The sequence below is a fragment of the Cavia porcellus genome, unplaced genomic scaffold (assembly GCF_034190915.1).
Source record: "Cavia porcellus strain 051 isolate PalLab524CR breed Dunkin Hartley unplaced genomic scaffold, mCavPor4.1 scaffold_16, whole genome shotgun sequence".
Taxonomy (NCBI): domain Eukaryota; kingdom Metazoa; phylum Chordata; class Mammalia; order Rodentia; family Caviidae; genus Cavia; species Cavia porcellus.
The window spans coordinates 24,378,366-24,397,593 of NW_026947499.1; the positions used below are offsets into that span (position 1 = coordinate 24,378,366).

Consider the following 19,228-nt stretch of genomic DNA (forward strand, 5'->3'; position numbering starts at 1 on the left):
ACTAACACGAAACAAAACAAAACAAAACAAAACCAAAAAAAGAGATGAGAGCTTTTCATCTCTGGCTAGCAAACCAAAACTGGGGACTACTTCTTGGAGTTAGAGATCTTAAAATAAATCAGAGTTCTCATATAATAATGCAACAGGATGCAATCCTTAAGTTAATTCTTCGAGGAAATGGTAGAAACTAAAAAATATATAAGATGCAATCACTAAAAACTCTGCAAGCTTGCAGTTGCAGTGCTGTTCTCCAAGTTCCTATCTCTGTGCCAGCACTGTCCTAATGGACTCTCCGAACTGCTGCACATAAAAAAGGAGCTGATGACCCTCATAATGTCTGGTGACAAAGGAATTTCTATTGGAGACCACTATGAAGCTGCTCTGAGCAGGATTTAAATTTCACTAATTGGCTTTCTATGTTTATCTGTGAATCTGTCCTAGGCCTAGGCCCCTTGCCTGGCGACGGGAGCTGATTCATAGTAAGTGAACCTCTATGAATCACTGGGTCCTGGCTGAGGCCGGTAGTGGCCTGTGAGACCAGAGATACCTCAAAGGGCAACATAAGGTCACAGCTGGGGATAAGGTCACAGCTGCGGACACTCTGGATCCAACCTCAATCAATAAGGTAGAGTCTGTAGCTACAAAGATTACTCCTACAGTCTCACTTCTACCATGTCTTCACAATAAGACAGTGCTACTAAATTAACTTGATTCACGACTTGGAGACATCCTTGACGTGACTCCCAAGGTCCTGCTCATTGCCTGCACTTTACTTAGTTTCTCCGTCCTTTGTCCTTGGTGCTAATATAAGTGGACTGATTCAGACTCCTTTGCTTTTACCCTCGAAGCCTTGAGCTTAATTAAAGGGTTTTGACCCTCCTGGAGCCCTAAAAATCATACAATTTGTCTCTTTTTATTTAACCTCCATCGTACACTTGTTTGGAGATCGAGGATCTAGGACAGAACCCACTAATTCCTGCCTTCCCTGAGTCAGACAACCTTTTCAAAAGGATAGGGACCATCCATGGAGCACCTGATACAGAGTATGAAGACCTGCAGTACAAGCTCTCTCTCCCTGGAGTCCCCCAGTGGCTACCCTTACAACACATCCACAGTGAAGTTGCTTACTCCCTGCTACCAACCCAATGTGGACACCCAGGGCAACATCTGCCTGGATGTCCAGGACAAATGGTCCGCCTTGTACAACATGAGGACTATCCTGTCTATCCAGAGCCTGGTAGGAGAAACCAACATTGATAGTCCTTTGAACACACATGCTGCAGAGTTTTGAAAAAACCGCACAGCTTTTAAGAAGTACCTGCAAGAAACCCACTCAAAGCAAGTCTCTAGCCAAGAGCCCTGACCCAGGCTCACCAGCCTAACCTTGTGGTGTCTTTTTTATTTCTTCAGTCTGTCCTTTTCTTGATTTCTGTGTAGGACATTTTATCTTGAGCTGTGGTGTTGTTTTGTTTTATTTGTTTTTTAAGTAAGTCTCTGGTTGAACTTTTGCAATGCATATTATTAAATAAACACATTTCGGTTGCTTTAGTTTAAAAAAACTGCAAATACGTAAGATTTGTACACTTCCTAGCCTGTAACTTATCATTTAAAAAAACCCAAAATTTTAAAACAGCTGTAAACTGGGGGAAAAAAAACCCTCAAAATATAATGGCATGTCAATAAAAGATGTTAAGAGTAAAGTGAGAGATGGTTTAAGTACCCTCACATAAACTTTCAAGGTTGATGTGGTCTCTAGTGGATGACTATGGATTTTACTCACTGGGACGGGCTTGGAAGAAGTTTGGGTTCTGAGACTTTTCCTAAAGCTCCAACAAAGCAGATTCCTCCATTCTTCAGGCTCTGTATCCACAGAACCCCACAGACCTGACTCTCAGTAAGTGAGGGTTGGACTTAAATTCATTTTTCTTTTTAATAAGTAGCATTGGGTCTTAATAATAGTCTTTACCCCTGAGCCTGAGCCTCTCTTTGTTTTGTTCCTAAAACTGGCCTACCCTATTTGACAAGATCATGCAGACCAAACAAAAGTATTCATCAGAGCATCTTTTTGAATAAAATACTTAAAACATAAGTATTATATTAAATAAACAAAATAATCTGAGCCAAAAGCTTTAATCAGTGATGAGCAGGGAATAAACCAATTACGCACATAGCTAGATTAGCTTTAAATGTTTAAAACGACTAAGGACTGACTTAGACTAGAGACACTGGATTAAAATTAAAAATTTGAGGCAAAAATCTGCTGAGGCAGGATGATCACATGTTCAAGGCCACCATGGGCAGTGCAGTGTGACGATAACTCAAAAAGGGCTAGGAAATTAGCTCAGCAGTACAGTGCCTGCTATTATGCACAAGCTCCTGGGTACAATCCTCAGTAACACACACACACATACACACAGAGTCTATACAGTAAATATTCATACGAGGCTCACAACTTCTAAGCTTGACATACTGAAAAGCCAGTTATGGACAAGCAAAAATCTATTTATGGCAACATAAAGTTTATAGAAAACTATATACAATGAAATAACATGATCTTGGTCAGCCATTTCAGAAGAAGAAAGATACTGAAGAGGAGAAAGACAATGTGAGGAGTCAGGAAATTTAGATTTCAGTACACGCTCAGTGTCTCTAATTGAAGCTGAGGAAGGCACTTGGCCTCTCTAAATGTTTCTTTATCTATAGGCAAAAAGCAGTGACCACAGGTTACCTATGATTTAAAACAAATGTGATAGAAGAGGCCATTTTGCATTTTGCTATTCTCTGTCCTCACACCTGCATACCTCTATCAATGCCATTTATTGTCTAACGTTCTCTTCCCCATTTTTTAATCAATTTATCCCCATTCAACTTGCAAAATCTACACAACAGTCACTTTTAATGCAGTTTTCTCAAACATGTACACAAAACTTGCAGTTTCCTTCCATTCAGGATTTTATAATATCTATGAATCTTTTTAGAGTTGCCTTTAATTCCAGCAGGATGTGATACCAAATCCAGTATTCTTCCTTTCCTCTAGAAGGTAGAAAACATGCTCTATTACATTTAGGAGAATGGGCATATGCTAGGCACTCCATAAAATATATATTGATTGAATATATGAAGGCCAAAGCATTTCACTTCATGTTAAGTATACCTTGACCTTCAGCTTAGCTTGATAAAACTCCTGGTCATCTACATATTTTAGAAAAGCCTTACCTGGTCTGCACAGGTCTCCATGTTGTTCTTTTTCACTGGCGTAGACCTCCATGCACCAAGCATGGTATGCAAATGAAAAGAGATCTTCTATTTTAGCAGGTGGTCGAATTGCATTGTTCAGCCTCTTGAGCCAATCTTGACACTGCTCAAACGTTGAGAACTGACACCTTTGCAAAGCCAAACAAATAGGAATGCAATCAGATAATACTTGACTGTGAAATCTAAGGAAAGTCACCATTTCAAGATACTGTATTCAGGGCTGGGGATTTAAAGTGCCTGCTTGGCAAACACGAGGTCGTGATTTCAATCCCCAGCACCAAAAACAAAAACAAAACAAGACTCTATTCATAGTGAAGTGGGTAACTACAATAGAGAACACATTACAAGCAGTATTTCACATATGTAATACCATTTATAATAAAAATGGGCCCAACAAACTTTAGTCAACAGTATAAACATCAAAAGGAACCTGACATACATGAAATCTATTCTTTTAATTTAATGAAACCTCTTAGGAGATTAATGACAATTAAAGAAAAATGGGTAGCTACCCTCTTTCAGGGGTGAGATTTCATTATATTTCAGTTTTATGGTTATCCTTCTCAAAAGGTTTACAAAGTCCTTTTTATCTTATTGTGATATGGTAGGCCAAACTAAAAAATGAACCACCACACTATTTTTATCCAGTTAGGGAGTCCTACGTGCATGCGTGTGTGTATGTGTGTGTGTGTGTAGAGGATGTTGGTTTTTTTTGGCTCTACCGGGAACTGAACCCAGGATTTTTTCACTGACCTACATTCCTAGCCCCCATCTCCTTTTTCCCTCAAATTTTGAGAGACAAGTCTTGCTAAGTTGCTAAGTGGTGGTGTGTATGGGTGCTCAAATCTGAGATTCACCTGCCTCAATTTTCTAGAATACTGGGATTATAGGTGTGTGCTACCACAACTGCTTCACTGAAGAAGTAACTCTGGCTCAAAAGCAATTTATACATTCACCTTAAAACTAAGAAGGTCACTAGGCCCAGAAATGTAGCTTAGCAGCACAGAACCTGCTTGGCAAGTTCTGCAAGTGCAAGGTCCTAAGTTTGATTTCTGGTACCAAAACAGTAACAACAACAACAACAAAAACAACTAAGAAAGTCACTTAAACCTCTCTCTTGTCTCAGTCAATGTGGCTCATCAATATGCCAGCACACAATATTTACTGGTACGCCAACAAATGGATCAAAGGAATAAAATCTGAAGAGTTTAAAAGGTATCATTTTGCAATCACTACAGTGAGATCAAATAAAAATCATTAAGAATGCTAACCTAAGGAGAAATTCTGATGCAAAATAAGATATCTGCATTTTCTTAAAGTATTAGGAACTACAGAAATTATACAAAAATCAAGTGACATCTTGACTAAGTAATCAAAATTCATCACTGAGGGACAAGTGGACTGTCTACCTCTGGATGTAATACTACCATATAATATCCTGAAAAAGGCACATTGCCATGTATTCAGTATTCCAGCTAAGAAATCTCAATTTAATTTTGAGAAAATGCTGGAAAAATACAAAATGAGAAACAAATTCTATTAGAACAAAAGACATATTCTTTGAAATATAAAAGTCATAAAAGACAAAGAAAGGCTAAGGAAAATGTTGCACATTAAAGAAGGCTCTCAAGTCATGAAGTTACATGTATTACCTGACCTGGACTGAATCCTGTAGTCATTGAGGTAAAGGTAGGGGAGAATGCCATAAACAACAATCATTAGGTCAACCATCAAAATTTAAACATTCATAGTAAACTAGATAAAATATATTGATATAAAACTGTGAAGTTGATAATGATGTCATGGTCATGTACAAAAATTCTTTATTTTTAGAAGCACACAAAGTATTTTGGAGTTAAACAGCCATACTTCTGTAATTTACTCTCAAATTGCTTTGGAAAAAAAATTTTCTCCTTCTAATACACAAACAAACACACACTCACATAGTGAAGGACTCTGCAAATGATAAAGCAAATTGAGAGAAAGTGTTAACTATGGGTGACTTAGTAAATGGAATAGTAGTGTACTATTCTTATATGTTTTAAAGATTTGATTATTTTCAAATAAAAAAAGAAAAAGCATCCATCAACATGTAAAATATCCTAAAGGTAAAATATTTCAGGCACTAACTAACTTAAGAATTATTCTTAACAAAGCTAAGTATTTTGCTGAGTTTCTGAATCATGTATCCATTCTTTTAAAAATGTTTTTCACAAAGCAGCTGCACAAACATACCACATACCTGATAACTTTGCAGTCTTTGCAAGTCAAATGAAGTTGAAATATATCTCGACATTCAACACTTTCTATAAGCTGTAATGGAACCTACAATTAAAAAAGAAGTCTTAGTCAAAAAGGCACAGACCTTGCAGTTCTTCAATGTGTCCAACAAGACTGACTAGAAAGCTCTAAGGGTAAAGAAACAGAACTACAAATTTAGCTGGATTAAGCACTCAAGTGATTTACTACAGAATGAATTGGAGCTTCCCTCACTTATCAGTAACCTCAAGTCATGGCATACATGAAGACAACAAAGAAGCATCACCTCTGGAAGAAGAGTGGAATACATTTCTCTAGCATTATGTTTGTAAGCTGATTTCTCAAAGTTTTACTTTTAAATGCTATAGCTAGCTAGAATATATACTGACACAAAAGATGAAGAGTAGCAGAATAATAATCCTTCCTTGCTTACCGAAAAGGACTAAATATCTGAGTGCAAATGGGACTCTATTTGTTGGTTATACCAAATGACAGAGTGAACTTAGGACTTAGCATCAGCAAAGGAGGCTCTTAAATTGAAGGAAACCTAAATTGCCAATGCACTGCAAAGAAAAGATTATGGCAGGCAGGATCTGTGCTCAGAAAAACAGATCCACATATTATCAGGAGGAAGGGAAAATGTCATACAATAATCAAAGACCCTAAAACTAGGTAATTTAACTAGCTTCAAAGACCAGTCACCAAACATGGCTTGAAGTCTGAGTGGGCTTGAATGATTCCTGCCCTGTCAATCTGGTCACCAGACTCTACTAAACACAGGACTCTATATAATAGTGGAAAGAGAACTGATAAGGAAGACTGTTAGGGAGGGGATCTGAAGAGGGTACAAATTCTTAGGTTGACAGGTCTTCCCTCCCTCCCCTGGTTCCTGAAATCACCTCTAGCTTCAAAAAGCAATGTCCAAACCTTAAAAGATCCTGATAAATGATTAAGTGGATATTCATCCCTTACAAGAAGGATGAATACAATATATTAAGCCCTGCCAAAATGTAGCTCTGAGACTTGCAAGTAGCATTCCAACAGTTCTGTTTAACATGAGAATTAGTATGGAGATTTCCTCCAATGCAGACAGAAACAAGAAGGCTGCCTGCACAGGGTGGCCCACTGTCAGTTGAGCCAGTTTCAGAAACAGGCTTCCTATAAACTCTGCTCCGCCACCACCACCCCCCCCAAGCTGCCAGAGTCGACAGAGAATTCTCAAAACCAGGATATGGAGATCAGAAATAAGCCAGTGCTGGAAGTTTGACACAAACAGAAATTGGGACAGGGATTAAAGAAGAGAAAAAAGTAAAATATCTTCACGGTTAAAGGCTTCTTGCTTCTCTCTATAATCTAGAAAACGTCCTCTGCAATTATAAGAGGATTGGTAGTTACAAAAAAGACTAAGAAACCTTGCTTGTGTTCTGCAAGAAAAAAACCTTTGGTTCTCTGTTTTTAAAAGTCCTTAACTCTAAAATGCAGCTGATGAGCCTAAAAATTCTTTTGAGATAGATCTGTTGCATGGGGGCTGGGAGTAGGTTGAGGGGTTGGGTGTTGATAGAGATGTTACTGTAATATAATTATAAAGAAGGAATAGAGATTAAAACAGATTAGAAGATGACACTGATTTGTTCTGAGGCCAGTCCTTTGGGTGTCCTACAGTAGACTCTCACTGCTTTATTTTTAAAATGTATTATAACTGGCTGCCCTCAATCCCATGCCTAGGAACTACCAGACTAGCAACTAAAAAGCCTGAATTCTAGTCTTGCTTTTCTAAAATTTTACCAGTTAAAGATCCACCTGTTTATTGGTTTCCTTAGGTTAACAGTCTGCCTTATTAAATGCCACCCAGTTTGTGCTTTTTGAATCTCAAATGGTCACAATTTAGTAATTTGTGTACAGGGCCTGAGAAAAGTCTAGGGGTGAAGTGAGAGTGAGTTTTACAAATCCAACTGGAGTGGTTGCTCTGCCAGCACTCATTTGCATCCCAGGTTCCCTTCAACTGCCTTTCTTACTGCTAGAAAAGATGAAAACCAATAAGTCTATTTATTAGCAGTCACAATGTGCAACTTTGCCACAAAAGTCTATGTAAGTTTTATATCACTATTACTAGACCAAAGCCCAAAGGCTCTTACAAGAATTTCCAGAATAATAACAAAAAACACTCCAGGGCATGCAAATTACAGTGGTACATCAGTTCACAAACTTAATTCTTTCCATGATTCTGGTAGCAAACCAAACTAGATAAGAATCCAATCAAATTTCCCTGTAAGGTCAACACTGAACCTAACCACTGAATTTTATTTGGTTCTTGTCCAATTCAGTCTGCAACGTGAATCATGGAAAGAATTGTTTGTGAACCCAGGTACCACTGTATCTGCTAACTAAAGTCCATTCAATAAGCAAATTTGCATCACATTTTTAAGAACAAAATGTTGGTTCTACTCATTTAAATCAGACTGAAGATACTAGGAAGTCAACAAAAACAATTATATATATACACTTAGTCACAGATATGAAGAACAACAAATTTTAATCCTCATGCAGATTATCACATGCAGGGAAGTTCAATGTATAGCAAAAATAATGACACTTCAAAGAGAAACCCAATTTATATCTTTTCACTTCTCGATTCTGCTTCCCCTTCAAGTACTTCCTCCACAGACTGCCTCATCTTTTCAAAAAGGTAGAGCAAGCTTCCTCCCCCACCTGCATACATCTAACCAAAAAATAACTAAATTTTTCTACTTTAAGGCCTATCCTCTGATCTAGCTTTTTCAACTTTCCTCACGTATGAAAAAGACCTGTCACTATTTCTATAAGGTATACTCAATAACCAACCTCATCAGCAAAAGATAAAGATTAATGCCAGACTATCTCCTAGCTCAGGGAGGTTAAACAGGTACCCTACAAACTAACACCAAAGTCTAGGCCAGAATTTTTATCTGCCCTCTAGCCTGGGATCCTTCCACCATATATATATATTGCATTTGTTCCTCTAAGATCATCCTTCTTGTCTGTATACTTTGATTATCTTTAACAAAAGAAGTGGCCTCTCCACCAGACATAAGAAAATTAAAATTTAAACAAAGATCATTGGAGGCAATTCTGTCTGTAGAAGAAATCTGAAGTTACTTTCTCATCACCAGCCCATAGATTCAGTACCTCATCTCCACCCCACCCTTTAACACACTCCTGTCTGCTTGAAGCATTGGTGGTACAAGCAGATCTAAATCACCTTTATAACTCTTTTTACTAATAAAATAAAAACTCTATAAATAAAACAAATTAATTGCTTGAAGTTAAAAAATTACTGCCAAATATAAATTTTAATATTATTCATATCAATTAAGCATTATAATAATCAAAAAAATTTATTTAATTAAATTTATTTATACCCATGAATAGTTTATCAATAATTCTCTAAATTTTTTTTTTCTTTTTCCTTTTTATCAGTACCGGGGATCGAACTCACGACCGCCTGCTTGCAAGGCAGGTACTTATGCCGCTGAGCTAAAATCCCAGCCCAATTCTCTAAATTTTAACATGGAAATCGTACAAGTACCCCACTACTGGTATGTATAATACGCATTTACAATTGCTGTACCATAAATTAGCTATATAACAATTTATACCATTTTGATGGTTTCCTTAAGGAACTGTAACATGATGAATCTGGTCTGCTAAATCAACATTTTTCTTCATATTAATGTAATCAAAGATCTCCTAAAAAGTAGCATAAGCCACCTGATAGGACAGTCATCCATGTACTATGGGTGATTCAAGCCAGTGTGAACAATCAAATTCAAATCAGAGCCACCAATTTTTAAGACATAAAAATTATGGCTCCATCATGAACATTTCAATTTCTTTCTCCTTTTCTTCTAGCTAATTCTCTCTCATTACAGTGCTAATTCTATTACAAACTCCATCAAATTCATGTTCAAACAATGCATCAAACACACTAAATGCTGTTAATCAAGTCTTCAAAAGGCCAAAAGCTACATCCCAAATACCAAAACCCATGAGCATCAAACCAAAAAAGCAAAGAACAGCAGTTTAAAACTTAATAAGACATGCAAATGTGTTAAAGATCCACAATACTGTCACATTACACAGCAATCTAGTATCATATTTTGCTATATTTACCTCCTTACTTCATTCTGGCTGTGTGTGCATGTACATTACTTTAAAGCGCAAGAAACAACCATTCATTTTAATTGACTGAACAGGACGTATTAGTCATTACTAACCCCATGTACACATCTGAAGTAAAAATGGTAGTATGAATAAAAATATAAGTAATGACTTTGAACCTAAAATCTGTAATAAACTACAGAATTTCATTAAATTATTTTGTTTAAAGACCAGTCAGAGGAGGAAAATTTTCATAAAATAAAGACCAACACCCTGCAATTCCTGAAACCAAAACAAAACAAACTCTGTTTACTCTGGACCTAAAAAAGGTATTTCCCTTGGTACTTGTTTCAGAAGCTTGCATTGGTACAAAAATGCTAGAAAATTCCTCCCTCTGGTGCTTAGGAAATAAAAGTGGTTGCTGGATAATGGAAAATGCAAAGAAATACTAAAGAGAGGTGTTTCCAGCTGCTGTATTTCTATACTTTTTCCCAACAGGCACTGACAGGTCAGCCTAGAAACAGATATTTTAACATCCTCTTAAACACTAATGTTGGTTCTATAATTGTTATTACAGTTTGGCCTACAGTTTTTAAAGGTCATTATTCCACTGCTTATATAAACTGAGGCTTCATCTTTACCCCACAAATTGATATCATCAGAGCTCACTACTAGAACTTTGGTGACAGGGAACAGGCTCATGCAGAAAGGATATATTTTATTGATTTTCAAGGTGAACATCTGACACACAAAACCAATTTGTTCCAAGCACAGGTGCGGCAACCACTTCGGACTCTCATGCTACTTACTGGGATTTCAGAAGCAGTAGAGGGAGAAGCAGTCTATTGAATTATACAACAAAAATTATTTTAAACTTTCATAAACTCCAGTTGAACAGTTACTTATTTATAAATTATCTAAGCTTCAAGAAATATAGCTCTGTGTGTGTGTGTGTGTGTGTGTGTGTGTGTGTGTGTGTGTGTGTGTAAAATATAGTTTGGGAAACAGAACAGAGCAATTCATTCCTTAAACGCTACAAATGAACTCCACCTGTACAGAGGTTCTTTATTCTGAAACTTGAATAATGACTCAATGTGTATAGACTAATGGTGTTTATGGTTATCTAATCCTACAGACACATTTTACTCAATGTGCTGTGAAATTAAAACAAAATACATGCTATCAGCAAGCTGTTTAAAATGATGGTAAGTCACTTTCTAACATGCTAAATGACACAAAGTGGGGCACGCCATTAACAGAGATGGCACATTTGAGTTCTGATTGAGTTTAAATGTGTTTGATTTAGATAATAATAACCTCTATCAGGGGTCTTTGGCACCTCATGTACTGTGCTGAATATGATGAGAGAAGCAGGAAAGGGGTCCTACTGATCTCACGTATTTTACTGAACAACTTATCTGACAGAGGGAGGAAGAGGAGTGGAAATTAGGGGCAACATCAATACCAATACTCTGGTCTCCATCCAAGACCTAATGCAGGAAGGGCCATTATCTTCTGGAGTAACCCAGATTTTAGGAACCTGCTATAGTTTGTGTTTTGGATGTCCTCTTAAAGCTTCATATGGTTATAGGTGGGACTTTTTCAGAGGTGGCTGAATGCAGTGTGTGACTGGTTCATGGTACAGTGTTAGGATTAAGGACACTGATCACTAAATCAGTACACTGGTTTAGTATAGCCTTAATACTAGTAGCCTGAATACAATATTAGACAGAAAGAGGCTGGTCTTGTCCCTTGTTGTTTTGCTACCAGAAGATCCACCATGTCATCCTAACTGAAGCTAGCCAATGATAGACTGAAACTTCTACAAATGTGAGCTAAATAAATCCTCCTTTAACTTTTGATGTTGGGTATTTTTATCTCAGTAAAGAGAAAAGTAACACAGAACCTTAGTACTAAGTGTATCAAGATTAAGGTACTGGTATGGAGAAACATCAGTCTATTGTAGTATGAAATGTTTATAATCACCACAATACCAAAATATTTATGCACTATCTCTCTCTTTCTCCTGCCCCACCCACCTAGGGAAAGCCATTATTTGAGGTTTTTAAGTGACATGTAGGCTCCAAGCTTTAGAGGGTTACAAATTCAAGAAGACACATTTTATGTTGAGGAAATGGGTCAAAAAAGAACACAGATAATAACCTACTTGTACAGATACTGTTAGAGACAAATGATGACACAGGTCTATTTATACATTGTTTTAATGAATGTACTTTAAATTCAAAACATAGAAAATGGTCTAATATTTACTTCAAATCCACATTAACTTCAATTCACTTAATATTTATTGGACAGCATGATAATCAGGAGACATGCTAGATTCTGAAGATACAAAGATGAGTAAGCAAAAAGTTACATGTCTAGTAAATGCTGGAAAAATATGTTTAAAATACAGAAGAAACCATGTGAGTCTAATTAACCATCAGAGAGGGAACTAGGACTGAGTACAAGTTCACAGATGAAATTATCAACTAAGCTGAGTTGTGATAGATGAACAGAAGGTCTCTGGGTAGGAAGAGACAAGGTAGAGGGTGCAAAAGTGAGATGATAGTAGTGCTCTGGAAGGACGAGTTCATTGAGAGGAAGGAATTCAGACTAAAACAGCTCCAAAACATAAATGTTTAACTACAAATAGTAACAATAAGTAAATTATAAATATCAACTACAAAGCAAATGTAGCCACTGGATTATAAATCAAAGAATGAGACTTCAGGAAGAGGTAACTTTCGAACTGGCAAGATGAATGAATGTGACAGATTTTAAAGAAACCCCAAATAAACCCCAAAATAACCTATCAGATGGAAGGATAGTCCTGAACTCTTTTTAAGGTGCCATAACACATTTCTCTATGCTAGCTCTGAGGTACAGAAAGCATAACACTGAAAAGCAAGAAATGATGATGGTTATTTGTTAAGTGAAAGTACATGAACTTTAGAGCCCTTATAGGTTTCATTTAAGACATTAATGATGGCAATGCCCTGGAAGAATCAGTTCATGGAGAGGCTCTTATAAATGAAAAGGGGCAAAAGTACCCTAGAGAATTGAGAGCCTTCCCTTTCTTCAGTAATATATAGTCCATTATGCAAATAAGCATTTTACTTAACATCTACACTTATACCACTTACAAGCCAATAGAGTAACTTCATCCTATAATGAGAGTTTGCTGTAAGCTCAAAGAACATCTCATCATTTGACACCGAGACACAGAAAATTATCTCAAATTAAGCAGCTAGAAACCACCACAGATTAAGGAATAAAAGCTTATTCAGTCATTGTACTTTTGTAAACCAATACAGCAAGATCTAGTACAGAGCATTCAGTGTTAAACAATAAACCTCTCAGCTGACAACTAAGGGAATCATTTTAAATAAAGCATAAGATCTGCTTACTAATCGAATGTTGTGTTAAATTGAGAGAAAAGTAGAGCACACAGTGCTTTCACACACCCAGTTCTGTATGACTCTCTTCTCCTTGAGAACATTACTGTTTTTCAACTTCTTTCTCAAGTTACCTAAAAGGAGACTAGTTAATAATTACTTACATTAACAAGAGACTCCTTGAATTTGATGTGAAGTCTATAATTAGAAAGGGCAATGATGGCATCCTCTGCACGGCCCACATACTCTGTGCTCTCTCCATGAAGCTCAAGGAAAGGAACCTTCAAAAGGAAGAAGAAATCCTTCAGAGCTTTGAAGGAGTAAAGCAGGTTTCAAACATGGGCCAGGGAGAATGGATGGTCACTCAAGTTTAAAGCAAATGAGTAAGAGACCTAAAGATTTACACCCATTTAATTCAAATACACCTAATTATGAAAATTCTGGACCACTAAAACAATGACAGAGAAAATCATCTCAAAAAGTAATTCTCAGAAAATAAGCTTTGCTAAAATGAGAGATGTCTTCCAAGTCACATTTTATGTGTCTACTATAAGAAAAAAATACATATTTTATGAGGCATCACTTCAACTCATTAGCTTTGTTAAATCATTACTATGATGCTAAACATTATATGATACAACTGAAAGTATCCTTAATTACCTGCAGATTCTCATCCTCCCTAATCAGCTGCTTCCTGGGAAAGATCTGATTGGCCTGGATGCATTCAAGACTGTGCCGAGTCTCTTCATCCTGGAAAAATCCAGAAATTTTTAACTATAAGATTTCTAGTGATCCAGATTCACTTTTTCTGCCATGTTTACTCATATAATCCCAACAGAAATCCAATGACAAAGGCAAACAGGCAGAAAAGCAAACAAGCAAACAACATTTCAAAAGTGTTCCATCCATTATATTAGATGTTATGTGTCACCCTGTGACCCTCTGTGTTAAAGGATTGGCTGCCAGTATGTGGCACTACTGGGGAGGTGGCAGGCCTAACAGGAAGGAGGAGATAGGTCACTGGGAGCTTCCTTTAGAGAAGATATTAGGAGCGGAGCCCCTTTTTCTTTGCTTCCTAGTCTTCCTGAGGTAAGAAGCTTCCTCTGCCACTTGTTTCCATTCTGAAGCACTCTCAGTCCAAAGGCCCCAAAACAACTCAACCAACAATGCACTAAAATCTCTTAAAACTGAGACAGAATAAACTTCTCCTCCTTTTAAAGTGACCTCAGGTATTGTTACAGGAATGAAAAGCTAACTAAAATAGGTTACTCTAATCTGAGACTACATTAATGTAAAAAAAAAAAAAATCAGACATTATACCATCTCTGCTGGGCACAGTAGGTTATTAGTACAATCACTCTAAAGAGAAACTGAAATAGTGTTGTCCTCTTTAAATTATAATCTCAAATTCTTATTTTTGAGAGGTACATTCAATTACTTGAGAATAAAATGAGTCAGGCATGATGGTACATGCCTGTAACTCCAGCATTTGGGAGCCTGAGGCAGGAGGATCACCGAGAATTTAAGGCCAGGCTGAACTACATAGCAAGATCCTGTCTTTAAAAAAAAAAAAAAATCCCAAACTAAAATCATATGAACCATTATCCCTAGTTTACCTTACATTACAAAATGGTCTGTTTCTGTTAAGTCAATTTCAAAAGAAGCAAAAAATGCTTGTCTCAATTCCACCCGGATTATCATTTGTATAAAAAAAATATTATCTTAATTACTTTCTTGTTGCAGGAGAAAAAAAATACCTAACAACTACAAGTTAAAAATGGAGAGCTTTATTTTGGCTCACAGTTCATAGTTGTCTGGCTCCAAAGCAGGACCACATGGCAGAGGAGAAATAGTCTACGGCATGTGAGGAAAGAGAAAGAGGAGGACCAAGGGAAGAAAAAAGAGACAGACAGACATACACACACATAAATATCCTTCCAGATCATGCCCACCTCTCCATGTCACACCCAGTTCTAAACCTATCAGAGGATTAATCAATGATGAATATCAGACAACAGTCACCTCCAAAAAGTCCCACCTATGAACTCATGAGGCTTTGGAGAGTATTTCAGATATAAACCATAACAGGAATCTTTTACATTGTAAGTTTTCATAGTATAGAAAGGCCCAAGAGAAATGCAATCTATCAGAAAATCTGACTATAAATTATGACAGAATCTATTTAAACTGCACCACCCCTAACACTACAGATCAAATGCAACCTTTTTGCATGCTAGGCAAGTGCTACACACAATTTCTTAAAACAGCAAAATCCTTAAAATATTCAATTGACAGTACTAGTGATTTCAACTAGTTATTAAACATTTCTGTACATGCTATTTATCACAATTCCAACAATTTTATAAATCTTCTCAAAGAGGAAAATGTTCTACCTATAAACAAGATTTCATCTAACAATAACCATAACCATAAAACGATACTACACTATCAATGTGGTTCTCTAACGTGCAGATTCTAAGGCCTTTATAAAAGGGGCCTTGTGAAGTCACAACTACATTGATGACATTAAAACACTATTTGCCTTTTTTCCTAATATGCTGATATTTGTTCTAACAACGCAAAAAGAACTGGTGGGTAAAATTGCAGGCACAATCAAACAATTAGCACCAATTTCAATAAGAATGAAATAACAAAAAAGGAAAATTACACTGAAATATTATGGTTGTCTCAAGGTAAATAAAGTACTTGTGCAATTATACGAATTATATGCTGAACTAGTCATTTTTAAAAGTACTGTTTTTAATTCAAAGAGTAACTGATGGACAAACCATGAACATTCAGACTAGGGAATTTGGCAGATCTTTTCTCCAAATCACAGCATCAGCTGCCAATGACAAAGATTTTCTGCAAAAATTACCACTTTGGAAGACCTACCATCTGCCATCATGAATTTAGCAGCTTCGAAATACTTCGGGGACTGTTATAAAATTAGTGGTATTATGAAATGTGATTTTCTTTTTTAAAAAATAAATTATAAGTCAACATTTGTAAGATGTTTAAAAATCATGCATGGGCCAAGTACAGTGAACAAGCCTGAAAACCCAGCACTCTGGGAGGCCAAGGCAAGAAGTTCATAAAGGTTAAACTGGACAACCTAGCAACTTAACTGAAATCCTGTCTCAAAATTAAAAAGTCATGCAAAGACTCATTTAAAGTGGAAGATAAGGGCTCAGAATGTATTTCAGTGGTAGAAAGCTTACCTAGCATGTTCAGACCCTGGGTTCAAAACCCAGCTGGCTCCCTACCCCAGGAAGGAAGGAAGCAAGCAAGCAAGCAAGCTTGCAAGATACATCAACAGTTTTAAAATAAAGAATACCAAAAGCTCACTGATACAGTTTCAGATTCCACCCTGCAACTAACCTTTAAAAGCCTACCACTAGGGCCTGGGATTTAGTTCAGTAGCATGAGCGCCTGCCTGGCAAGCAAGTGCAAGGTCATGAGTTTGATCTTGGGGCGGGGGGGGGGGGGGGGGCAAAACAAAAAAACCTACAACTAGTCAAGTTTTGGGTAGTATCAAAGAAAAATACAATTATCTGAAAAAACTTAAAATATTCTTTCCTTTTCTAACTTCCTATTTTACATAAGGCTGGATTTTCCTCCTATGTTTGAAACAAAAGAACACACTGTAACTGAATGCAACAGTAGATGAGAACCTACCTGACATCTAAGCCAAACATTGAAGAGATCTGGAAAGTAGCCTGGTGTGGTGGTGTACCCCAGTAACCTTCATATTCAGGAGGTTAAGGCACGAGGCCTGGGCCACATAATGAGTTCAAAACCAGCCTGAACCATATATATAGCAAAACTCTGTCTCAAAAAACAAACAAATAGTCTGGGGACACAAGCACTTGCCTGATAAGTGTGAGGTCATGAGTTTGAGTCCCAGTACAAAAAACAAACAAACAAACAAAGCTGAGATTGGAACAGTGCACCAACAATAACATTCTCCACACTATTTTGGATGAGAAAAAGTTATTTTTCAACAAATATGCTATATATGCTACCATATAATTGGTTTGTTACTCTTATTTTCAAATAATTTTATGGACATTTTTAAAGATTTTTCAGCTTTGATCTGCCATACAGTACATAAAGATACATATGCAATTCCTCTTGGCAGTCCTCAATAATTTAAGAATGTAAAAAAGATCCTGACACTAAAGAGTGCCAGAACTGCTGCTCCAGACTGTACTTAAATACTAAATATATACCAATTATATAGTTTAATACTAAATACATACCAATTAAAGTTGTTTTGATTTGAAAAGTCACATTTCCTCTAAAACTATATTCCTATTGTTAAGCCATAATAGGGAAAGCCATCCTGAATAACTTAACAACAAGCACCTCACTGACTAGCCCAGCATTTTTTCTACTAGTTGACTGACCTGACCTATCCCTTGCATAAGGGCACTATTATGACTGTAGGTTTCCATGGTTCCCTCCTCCTTTTTTTAAAAATTTGGTATTTAAAATTTAGAAAGAAACAAATGTCTTCAAATTAGAAAAAAACTTTATAAATAACTTTATAAATAGTATGAAAAATTACAAAACTTCAATCTAAACATAGATGTTTATTTTCAAAGGACCATGTGAATTAATGTCACTTCTCTATGATTGCTAGGGATTGACCATGATTGCTAAGAACTACAGCTGACAATAGGATGTGGTGATTCATGCCTATAATTCAGTACTCAGGAAAAGTGAGGGAAGAGGACTGCTTTGAGTTCAAGTCTGGCCTGACTACATAACAAGATCCTATCTTCAAAAAAAAAAAAAAAATTATAGCTGACAATAATTTCAACAGCAAAATTTAAAGTCTTTTCAAGTTTCTCATACAGCCAAAACAAACACTGTACTTAAGGAAATTGGTGAACTTTAATAAAGCTGATATTATAGAGTTTGGTGTTCTTTGCAAGTAATATAATTATTCAGGGTATTCCAAGGTCTGGAAATGGCTCCAGTCCTATAATCACCAAAATAATTTGTCAAAAGCGTTTTGTCAATCTGCACTTCGTCCCTTTCCACTCATTTTCTCAGGTCCACAAATGAGTGAAGAAGTGGGAGGAAGTTACTTGGGGAGGTCCATTTTTTTAAGGAATCAATTTTTATTTTATAAGTACTAGGTTTTTAAAAAACCCAAAAACTTATTTATGTTTTTAAGTATTTACACTTAAAGAGGCATAAAGAGAAAAAATGTGGTGAATCTCGAATTTAAGGACAGTTTTTCTCATATGCCATGGAGGACAGGAAGGAAATGCCATAAAAATATAGTGGGCAGGGACTTAAAGATTCTTATAAACAAAAGTACACTTTAAACATACTTTCTCACTATCACATTAACTAGCTTTTAAACTCACATAAATATATAAGACTTAAACTTTCATTGTGTTTAAAACCATTTTATAGAGGTGTTCATTATTTCTCTTAAGTGATTCCCTGACCCAGTTTTCTGTTGGGTCAGAATTGAACTGAACAGCTCAGAACTGGAATAATGTAGCACAGAACTAGAAAAGGAGGGGCTTAAGGGAAGGAGGAAAAGTGTGAGAGAAGGAGGAGAAAGAGGATAAACAGAAAGTGGAGAAGAGGAGGAAGAAAGGAGGAAAAGAAAAAGAAAAATGAGAAGTCATTTATTTGCCTATCCATTTTTGCTAGAATTCTAATCCTGTCCAATATGAAAATAACGAAAGACACTACCAGAAACTGAAAATGGAATAAATGGTTTTCAATGTAAGGGAACTGAGAATTAGGCCAGCAAGAGCACAAAATAGTTGTTTATTTTTACAGTCTAATCCAATAAATAATCTTTTAAAGAATATATTTCAGCTCATGTTACCTGTAAATCTTAAAAAATACTTTCCCATTGTGTATAAAATTGACTTAATTCCCAAAGATTAATATTAGGACTGACTACAAACTAACTTCCTAGAAGGGTGATTGAAAAAAATACTACTTGATTAAAGAGTTCCATTCATTCCCCAACCCCCACTCCAAAGATAAGGTCTCAATACGTGGTTCAGGCTGGAAACCTTATGTGGCCCAGGTTGGCCTTGTACTTGCCATCCTCTTGTCTCAGCCTTTCAAGTACTAGGATCACAGGTATGTACCACCACACCTAGCTGCACTACTTTTAAGACAGGTATTGAAGGCTGTCAAAA

The 19,228-nt window shown here is 36.5% G+C and overlaps 1 protein-coding gene across 14 annotated transcripts in view; it reads right to left on the reverse strand.

Moving 5' to 3' along the window:
• Mtmr3 (myotubularin related protein 3) overlaps positions 1-19,228 on the reverse strand; it is a 132,441-nt gene that overhangs the window by 34,905 nt on the left and 78,308 nt on the right. For 10 of the 14 annotated variants that reach the window (XM_013141764.3, XM_063225963.1, XM_013141762.3 and 7 more), the window contains 5 exons: positions 13,710-13,799; positions 13,214-13,330; positions 10,461-10,493; positions 5,498-5,580; positions 3,217-3,383 (listed from right to left, as the gene is read on the reverse strand). In XM_013141764.3, coding sequence (XP_012997218.1) covers positions 3,217-3,383; positions 5,498-5,580; positions 10,461-10,493; positions 13,214-13,330; positions 13,710-13,799 — 490 coding nt within the window. The remainder of the gene's footprint in view (positions 1-3,216; positions 3,384-5,497; positions 5,581-10,460; positions 10,494-13,213; positions 13,331-13,709; positions 13,800-19,228) is intronic. The other 4 variants (XM_005007269.4, XM_005007268.4, XM_005007270.4 and 1 more) reach the window with 1 other exon arrangement.